At 35.4% G+C, this 9,770-nt stretch overlaps 1 protein-coding gene across 1 annotated transcript; it reads right to left on the bottom strand.

The window, feature by feature from the left end:
* Positions 1 to 6,261: 6,261 nt before the first annotated feature.
* Rabex-5 (Rabaptin-5-associated exchange factor for Rab5) lies at positions 6,262 to 9,715 on the bottom strand. The gene is made up of 11 exons (XM_065352723.1): positions 9,265 to 9,715; positions 8,915 to 9,060; positions 8,570 to 8,845; positions 8,368 to 8,497; positions 8,193 to 8,290; positions 7,856 to 8,112; positions 7,649 to 7,780; positions 7,427 to 7,537; positions 7,191 to 7,313; positions 6,737 to 7,114; positions 6,262 to 6,659 (listed from the first exon to the last, which is right to left on the bottom strand). The coding sequence occupies exons 1-11, from the start codon at positions 9,420 to 9,422 to the stop codon at positions 6,564 to 6,566; spliced, it is 1,905 nt and encodes a 634-aa protein (XP_065208795.1). The 5' UTR covers positions 9,423 to 9,715; the 3' UTR covers positions 6,262 to 6,563.
* Positions 9,716 to 9,770: the final 55 nt, after the last annotated feature.

The raw sequence follows: 9,770 nt of genomic DNA, 5'->3' as shown, positions 1-9,770 counted from the left end.
GGCGATTTTTATTGGTATTTTGGTACTTGTGCTCCCTGTTTCTAGTGTTTCATTATCTCGACTGTTTTTTTTATTTTTATTCCGCCGAGAATTTGAGAATTACTTGCAAATTTTTGGAGAACTCTTCCTATTTATTGGCCATGCGTGGAGAATTGGAGATCTTCTGTTCTTTCCTTTTATATGTATTAATGCGTATAAATATTTTTACATCTATGATCATCATCGAATTACTGAAAAATTATCAGCAATTTGGGATAATTACTCGTAATTACGCTAGATTTACGAATAATTTCCAAAAGGCAGAGTTGTTCTTACGTATAATGTTGATAGGTACCAGAGATGGAATGAGTCCCTGAAAATTGAGACATTTTGACTTTGAGAACCTAACATTGAAGTGAACGTTTAGATCTTACGTCTGCCTTTCAAGAGCTTGTAATAAAGTGATGTCAAATTTTCACAGATGACTTATTGACATTCTGACATCTTTTTTTGAAAACGTGGAAAAACGTTTAAAATCCCTATCAATGAGATTTCAGTCTTACAAGGGAACCTCTTGAGGTGTCACACTCCGATTTGAACGGGATCGCGATTTTTGGAAAGAGCATAGTCTAAAACCCCCAAAACCGAATTTTCAGCTACCCAAGTTCATTTTTCGATTTTTGGAAAATTTTTGAAAATTCAAAATTGATTGTTTTTGGCGATTTAAAAGTACGTACTTGATCAATAAAAAAGGTCAAAATAAGTCCCAAAACTAATATTTATTACCCAAATCCAAATTTCACAATTTTCAGCCATTCTGGAGCCTCCAGCGCGATTTTTCAATTTCTCCAGAATTTTGAATTTGCTCCAGAAGGCGTGAATATGCAGTTGGACAGCTAAAAATCGAGTTGTGTATTATACTCAACCTGTTTAACGAGTTTATCTACATTTGAGCTGAATTTTGGGAGTGACACCTCAAGAGTGGTTTTTTGACCAGCTTTTTTCAAAATTAAAAAATCCAAAAAATCAAAAGATAATTGTTTGCGAGGAAATTTTTGAAATTTGCGCGAATCGTTGTATTTCTTTAAGGACTAACCCCCGGAGCGCAAATTCTACCATTTTCAGCCCGTTTTGGAGCGAGAGTGACACCTCAAAAAACCACTCTTGAGGTGTCACTCTCAAAATCGTCTCAAATGTGGATAATCTCGTTAAACAGGTGGAGTGTAATATATGTACAACTCCATTTTTAGCTGTCTAACTTCATATTCACGCCTTCTGGAGCAAATTCAAAATTCTGGAGAAATTTAAAATCGCGCTGGAGGCTCCAGAATGGCTGGAAATTGTGAAATTTTGATTTGGGGGGTTAGTTACGGACAAAATACAGCGATTCGCGCAAATTTCAAAAATTTCCTCGCAAACAGTTATCTTTTGATTTTTTGGATTTTTTAATTTTGAAAAAAGCTGGTCAAAAAACCACTCTTGTGGTGTCACTCCCAAAATCGGCTAAAATGTAGATAAACTCGTTAAACAGGTCGAGTGTAATATACAACTCGATTTTTAGCTGCCCAACTTCATATTCACGCCTTCTGGAGCAAATTCAAAATTCTGGAGAAATTGAAAAATCGCGCTGGAGGCTCCAGAATGGCTGGAAATGGTGAAATTTGGATTTGGGTTATAAATATCAGTTTTGGGACTTATTTTGACCATTTTTATTGATCAAGTACGTACTTTTTTTTAAAAAAAGCATAGGTAAATCACCAAAAACAGTCAATTTTGAATTTTCAAAAATTTGCCAAAAATCGAAAGATGAACTTGGGCAGCTGAAAATTTGGTTTTGGGGGTTTTAGACTATGCTCTTTCGAAAAATCGCGGTTCCGTTCAAATCGGAGTGTGACAACTCAAGAGGTTCCCTTGTTAGATTTAAACCAAAAAACATATTCATGACTTAGAACTTTCCTCGCAGAAGAGAGTAGAGACTTTACCTCCATTTTTTTTATTTTTTCAACTTTGGAGGTCTCTTTGTAGATATTATCCAACATTGGAGGGGGGAGGGAGGACTGATGAACGGTTTTTTTGGAAAAAGAATTATCTAGAAGTATTCTGCACAGAGATGAAAAATTTTCGAATAATTTGTACTTACCCACAGACATTAATTTGTCATCGTTTTCGGTATTTTTCAACTTTAGAGGCTTCATACAAGGGGAGCAACATTACTTGAAGGACCAAACGAGGCTTTTCTTGAAAATATGCTTATCTAAAAGTACTCTGCCCAGAAATGAAACATTTTCAAGAAATTTGTTCAGGTATCAATTTCTCGTTTTTTTGTGGATTTTTTTCAACTTTGAGGAACTTTATATAGTGAACCAGCATAATTTGGGAGATCAGGAGAGAGGCTTTTCTTGAAAAAGTGCTTATTTAGAAAGATTCTGTCCATGAATGAAAAATTTTCAAAATATTTCTACAGACATCAATTGAAGAGCATTTTTCCAAAGTGAGTTGAAGTCATTTTTTTCCACGTTGAGAAAAATTTTAAAAAAAAGTTTCCACTCTAGGGTGGGAGGTAATGTAAAAACTTTACATTACACTCCCAGGGCGGTTCCTTCAACATTTGGGGGGCTCTACACAAGTGAGCCAACATCATTTGGAGGTCCAATAAAGGTTTTTTCTGGGAAAGAGAGTTATGTAGGACAATTGTAATGTGGAAATGAAATATAAGTATTAAGTACATATTGAAAAATTTTTCTCTGATTTTGATTTATTTTCATTTTTTTTGATTTTTTCTACTTTGAGGGACTCTTTAGGGGGGGGGGCAATATGTTTTGAATGGCAGGGGAAAGTTTTTTCTTGAAAACGGGATTGTTTTTAAAAATTCTGACGCAAAAACAAAGAATTTTCATAAATTGAACTTTTATTTCATATTTTTGATTTTTTCAACTCCTTAGGGGGGCTGGAGGGGTACCGGCACTACTTTTTTCGCAGATGGAGGAAAATAAAAGAAATGGGGAATTATTTTTTCACTCCAGGTAACAACTTGGGAGTGGAGATGAAAAATGTTGGATTCATTTGGGGGGGGGGGGCTACACCGAAGGAAAATTTATACCATTTCGATGTGGCATGTCCAAGTTTTCGAATCCATGTTCCAACATAGTCGTGTGAAAGAGGAGGGGAGAGGGTGGAGATTGAATAAAAAATGTTGAAACAAAAAACACATTCCCAGATAACAAATATGAGAATCATTCTGATAGAGTACCTAATAACTACCTACCTACACATAAATCCTTACTATCGATGCGAAATGTGAAAAATTTGTTCAATATCTTTGTTAGATTCAGTTTGAGGGGCAAAATTTCTCCGCGCAGGGGCCAAAATGAAAAATAATTGCGATTTTAGAATTGAGCGCGAAATTCTATTCCATTTTGATAGGTCGCATCGATGTTTTCGGATGGACAATGCGGTGCTGAATTTTCGTGTGGGGGGGGGGGGGGTTGACAAGCCTATTAATGCACATAAAATCGCGTTATGATCGTATTTTTGCGCCGTTTTCGCGTAGTTGAGCTTCAAATAGCCCCGTTTAAGAAAAGTCCAAGAATCTTTATTAGTTCCGAGCCATACTCTGCTCATCAGAGCCGTCTTACCATCAAAAATTGCCAAAAATGAATTAAAATCACATTCTGCAATGAGTCACGAAAAAAAAAACACAAATATTTGGCATCGGGAGAAGTCCCCCAACACAACCCCTCGACTTTTTGTGGTTTCGACCATGTCCCCAAAATCATATTTTTTAGGACCCCCCCCCCCCGCGGTTGTGCAAGGTAAAAAATTTTAAAATTTCATTTTTCTGAATGAGGCAGGTAGAACTTTTATTTTGGCAGCGCGTTATTTTCGTTCCTGAAAAAAGAATACAAAATCAATTTCTAGAGCACTTTTTTCGTGTAGGTATAGGTATGGATTGCAGTCTGAATGCCATTTGGAGTATTTTTAGTGTCTAGGTAAATCTATGACGTTTCCTTCTAGACTTTAATTAATAAAGAATGAGAATGGCGAGTAAAAGGAAAAAAATGCTCGCAAGAGTCGCCCACTTTAATGAGCTGATTAAATACCGACTTAACAAATAAGTAAATACGTAGGCTGGTATAAGTGTTGACAGATACTTATTCGAAATCCTATTTTTAAATTTCATTTTTTCAACCTTTCCCAAAAGAATATTTATCAATTAACTGATTTCCGATTTGCGCTCAGCACTGATGAACAATCGTAATGAGAATTTTATTCAACCAATTAAGTAAGTAAATATGGCTTATCGCCCGATTGTGGACATTTTTTGCATGTGTCTTATTGTACCTACAAAGGCTCCCGCCCATTAATGCCGAATTTTGAAAGAAAATGAAAATACATATTTGAAAAAGTGGTTTACATGTTGTTTTTTTAATTATTTTTGTGCTTGCTTTCGAAATACGTATGGTAGGTATGTGCCACATTACAAACGATCGAGGTTAATGAAGGTGTTGGAATTTGTGTTTTTTTTTAGAGGGGAGGGGGCGAGAGAGATTCCGCGAGAAATTTATAATTTTAAGATGAGTGATACGTATGTACAATGATTGATAATATTTTCATATCGAAACCGACACTGAGATGATAATGAATTAAGTAAGCATTTTTAAAAATTTTTTATGTTTATACGAGATTTGCTTCAATGTCTTATGAATTTCGAAAACACTTTAAGTATGCTTACTGAGTAGCAGCCACGGCTAGGTTGATGTAAAATACAGATACCCATTCTGTAGGTACCTATGGTAAGCAAAAACTTGTTATGCTAAGTAGATGGGTAGTTCAGATATCCATTTATTTAACTAATTCAACAAATACTTACATTACAACTAGTAAAATCAAGACGCTGAAAAAACTCGATCTGCGAAGATACATGTTGTAAGATTTTCTCCACCTTCGAACAGATGAATGAGTCAAATACGTACGACGAATCACGACGAAAGAATTTACAATTTTTTTTAGGTATTTTTATTGTAAGGGTGGGAGGAAACATTAAAGTACTTGCATAATGTTATTTCGAACGTTTGATTTGGCAGATCTAGATACGTACTTACTATACTTACTCACAAGAGGATAATTTGCGGTATTTGGCTTCATGTTCAGCGAAAATTGTATTTTTGGAAAGATGAGCACGTTCTAAAACTCACGTAATTCAATTCCCAGTAATGTGAATTGATTTTTCAATTTTTTTAAATTGAAAAAAAAATCGCCAGTGTATTTCTGTGACGTTTTCTTCCATTTTTGATTTTTTGGAGAATTTTCGAATTATCGTATTGATTTTGAAGGGTGGGAGATTGACTCCAACATCAAAATTGAGCTCATCAGAGCTCCATCGAGGGCCTTGAGGCCCAAAATTTTGAAAACTGCTATGTGGGTGTAGAAATATAGGTTTTCGAGAGTGCTGATTCCGATTCTGAATTCAGTTTGTTTCCAAAATCAAAATTAAGTTTCTTAAGAGAGGTACTCGGTGGCCTGAAATTTCGAAAAAAAAGTCTCGCGTTTTTGTCAAAGTTATTGCTATTTATTTTTTGTTGTTTTTTTGCAAAAAAAAATCCAAAAAGGTTTCAATTTTTTACCCAAAAATTGTCCAAAAGTCGTACTTTTTTGCAGAAATTGTCAAAAAAATCATCGTTTTGTTAAAATTGTCGAAATTTTGCTTTTTGTCACAAGTTGCGAAAATTCTTACTTTGCTGTCCAAAATTGACCAAAAGTTTTGCTTCTATATCAAAGTTCAACCTTTTGAAATTAATTTTTTTTTTTTGTGATTTTCTGTCTACACTAAAATGTTTTGCTCACGTTGTGGCACTTTTTTGGTTACATTTTGGTTTCTTTTTCGAACTTAATTGATACATTTGACTTAAATTCACCTCCCTAAATCTGTAACGAACTAGTTTGAAAAAAATAAAATGATATTGTATCCCTGAGTATTGACTCATTATTGTAATTGAAAAATGAAAGAAATTCTGATCTAATTTTTACTGCCCCTCCTCTCCTCCTCACTCCTGTGGAATCCAAATTATTCCCTTACGTTTTCATCAAATGAATTTTCTAACGGTTAAGCAGTCATTTTAGAATTTCTATGTTGGAAAAAAAATTATAATCGTACGTAAATTTAAACGAAAAAATAAATCAGTAGTAATTAAAATGCAGATACCACAATAATTTGTGTAAAAAAGAAACTCTGTAAAAACAGAAACATCTTTTTTGCAAAAAACGAAAAAAAAAACAGCGTAATAAAAATAGGTAACATTTGCAATATATTCAAAGGAAAATTAATAATCTAATCAAAAAAGAAGGGAAAAAGTGAAAGTAAAATCTATAAAAAGCAAATTCAATGCTTTTACGAATAAAAAAAAAAAAAAAAAAAACAAGAAAAAACAAAAGTAAAACAGAAAACACGTAACAATGAACGTTTGTGTAGCTGCGATATAATACGATTAAAAACTTTGGACTAAAAGAGTGTACGTAGACAGGTGCAAATTCATCATCGCTCATTTTAAATTTGTCGTACAGATGACAATGGTCGATATAACAAATTAATCATTCAACAGCGAGTAATTCTTATCGGTTACGTGGACGCTACCGGTATCACACGGTATGCTAGGAATGTTGAAACCTTGAGATGAAAATCCCTGCGAAGAACAGAACATACGTATGATTTCAACGAAAACGTTTAATTGACTGGACAAAATAATAATATTCACCCTACCTTGTATTCAGGTACATTAGCAATGGGTGGTTTTTTACTCGGGAGAGATGCGGGCTGCAGTAAATTATCTAATTCGGACGATGATCCCAGACTTTCAGTGCCGTCCGGTGGTTCTGCACTATCTCCTGTGTGTCGAAGCGATGTCAAAGAATCGTCTAGTAAAGGATCGTTGTTGAAATCGTTCGAGGTGAATGAAATCAAATCTTCGGCTTGGCTATTATCGGTGCTATGATCGGATAAATCGAAATCGTAGCTTAGATTCGAAGATGTGCTGCTGTTTAGTAGATGGCGAGGTATAGACGATGGTGGAGGGATTTTTGGACTACCGAAGGTTGCCCATTCTTCGAGGTTTTTGTTTGGTGGTATTTTTGACGGGTTCTGTAATCAAATGTCGTGAGATGGTGAGGATAAATCTTACGTAGGTGGAGATGTGATGAAAATGACGAGTACTTACGAAAATGAAGGAGGAATTTTGAGGTATTTCGTAGGTAGGGTGGTCGTCAGATTCGGCTAGTTCGCGTTTTAATTTCAACGGGTATTCGGCTATGATATTTTCTACTCTGTTTTTGATGTCGTCCTTGAAGAAAAAATTTTAAAATGTAAAAATATAAAAATGAAGTAGGTTTTATAATGAGTAAGGAGCCAGTTGTTTAGCTAGTAGGTAAGACTGCTGGTGAAGTAAATCATTACCTTGAATTTTAATATTTCGTTTTTAAATTCCTCAGCTTCGATAAAGAAATTATCCTGTCTTTTATTCAGCTCAGCCAAAGTAGATAGATGTTCGTACATCAATTGCATATTCTGAAATTGAAAAAAAAACACACAATAATCGATGAATTAATTCGAATAAGATTTAAACATCGATAGCTGTTTCTCAATCTCAAAGTACAAAGCTTCAGTTTGAATTCTTACCTCACAAATGACTAGAGCACACTCCCAGGTACTCGTGGAAATAATTTCTCCGCTCATGTACTGCTCAAATTCATCATGAGTCATATTCAAAGACTCAGCACCCAAATTTTCAATAAAAGAAACAGCACAACACTATAAAATAAATGAAAAATTACATCAATTCCTTCTATGGTCAAAAAGAAGAGATATAAAAATCGTGATTCCAACCAAATTAGTAAAATAATATCCATCTTCTCCGGTCATCAGGCGATTAGCGTTGCAAAATCTCGTAATATAGTTGATATTACTCTTGAGACGACAAGGATTCGTTTTCAGCACAACGAAAATTAAAGACGGCAGGAATTCATCGGCCGAAGCAGGACCACCGACAGCGTACTGCAGAAGCTCGAAGATATTCTTGCAACATTTCACAACACAATTCAGTTTATCTTGAGGGGCTTTTGCAGAATCCATGTTCAATAATTCTGTTCACAGGGGGAAAAAACATCCGAATTAAAATGTAAAAGAGGAGCAGATGAAACATTGGAGCTAAAGAGGTGTTTACCTAACATCGAAGTGAAAGCTAAATCTCGAACGCTGGGGTTCATTTCATCGATATGACAATCCAGATGAGTTGCATTGACCCAATTCAGTTGTCGAATCCTGATTTAAAAACATTATTACGATTAAAACTATACTAATTTGAAATATTTTTTTTTTGTTTCAGATTGAGTAAGTACCGTTTCTGAATAATGAGATCCATTTCTTCGTCATTGGTGAAAATAGGACAGAACAGGACTTGATGAAGCAACGTCATCGAAAACTTCTCCACGTAATTCATCAGATTTTCCCTCTGCTCCAAAGTTAACCCTAAAGCGTACAAATCGAGTCAATATCACAAACCACGATGTAAAAAACTGACCACATACTACGTTTACGAACCTCCGTAGGCTTTCTGGGTCTCCATACGTTTGGAAAATGCTTGATAAAAATTCTGCGTTCTCATGGATAAATCGTCTATGGTTAGTTTGAACTTGCATCCCAATTCTACTTCGCTATACATTTTCCTCAAATAAGAATGGATACATTTGTACGTATCTGTTTCGATGGTTGATCCCATATCCACGAACAAAGATTGGGCTATTTCGCGTAATTTTTCAAGCTCGTGAGGTGTATCGGAGATGGAGAACATGTTTATTAAATCTGACTGCAAATCATCTGCGAACAGAAATCAAGCCGTTTTGAATACGAACGATGGTCGGTTACTAGTTCACATGGAAGACTTACCACTTCTGTCGAACGTTTTTTTGTTGAATCTGAACGACCTCAATAGTTTATTCTTCTTATCCGACGATGGCTGATACTTCTTCGGATCTGTGTTGGAAAATAGAGGCGAATGTGTAGCCTGATCTGCTGCTGCAGGACGAGTCACACTGAAAATAAAAACCATTCGAGGATATCAATGATACAATTCGTTCGGCACCAGAACACCATCAACAATACTATTTGATAACAGATTGCTCATTTTACCATATGGTTGTATAAATACGTGTCATTACGATAAATTATTTCCCTTCGGGTGTACTAACGACTATTTGTATAACGCTTGTAACCGTATCACTACGCTTGGTACTTACGATGTACTACTATGTAATTGTTTCCGTTGTAAATGCTCTCGATAGCATTTCGAACAAAACCCTTCGCATTGGGGAGTTCCATAGTAAGTGCATCCTGCTTTATTACATCTCAAATCAGCCTCCTCTATTCGAAGAGTAGCTCGTCTGTAGGTTGACATCCTTTCGATAACGTGGAAATTACGCTGTCTCTAACGTCAGATCAGCCAGATAACGATAACATGGTGTAGAATAGATACAGATTTTGTAAAAATAGTTTCTATGAATCACTTTCGTAGTTTCTGACTAGACCAATTTTTTTAGATGACTGTTATCAGTATCATGAATTGATTATCAATTATAGACAGTAAAGGGAAGACTTCGCACTCAAAGCGGGACTAAATCAAAACCAGTCGCGTTTCGGACGCCAGGTTTTGAAGAATTTGTAGAGGGCGCCGCGCATGTAACTTCGCGATTCTATAGCGATGCTCTCGAATCTACGTAGTTCGTACATTTCTCGCGCTGTGAAT

Source organism: Planococcus citri, chromosome 2 (genome assembly GCF_950023065.1).
Source record: "Planococcus citri chromosome 2, ihPlaCitr1.1, whole genome shotgun sequence".
NCBI classification, from domain to species: Eukaryota; Metazoa; Arthropoda; class Insecta; order Hemiptera; family Pseudococcidae; genus Planococcus; species Planococcus citri.
Note: the sequence above shows the minus strand (reverse complement) of the source record. Positions and strands in the feature narration are given on the sequence as shown.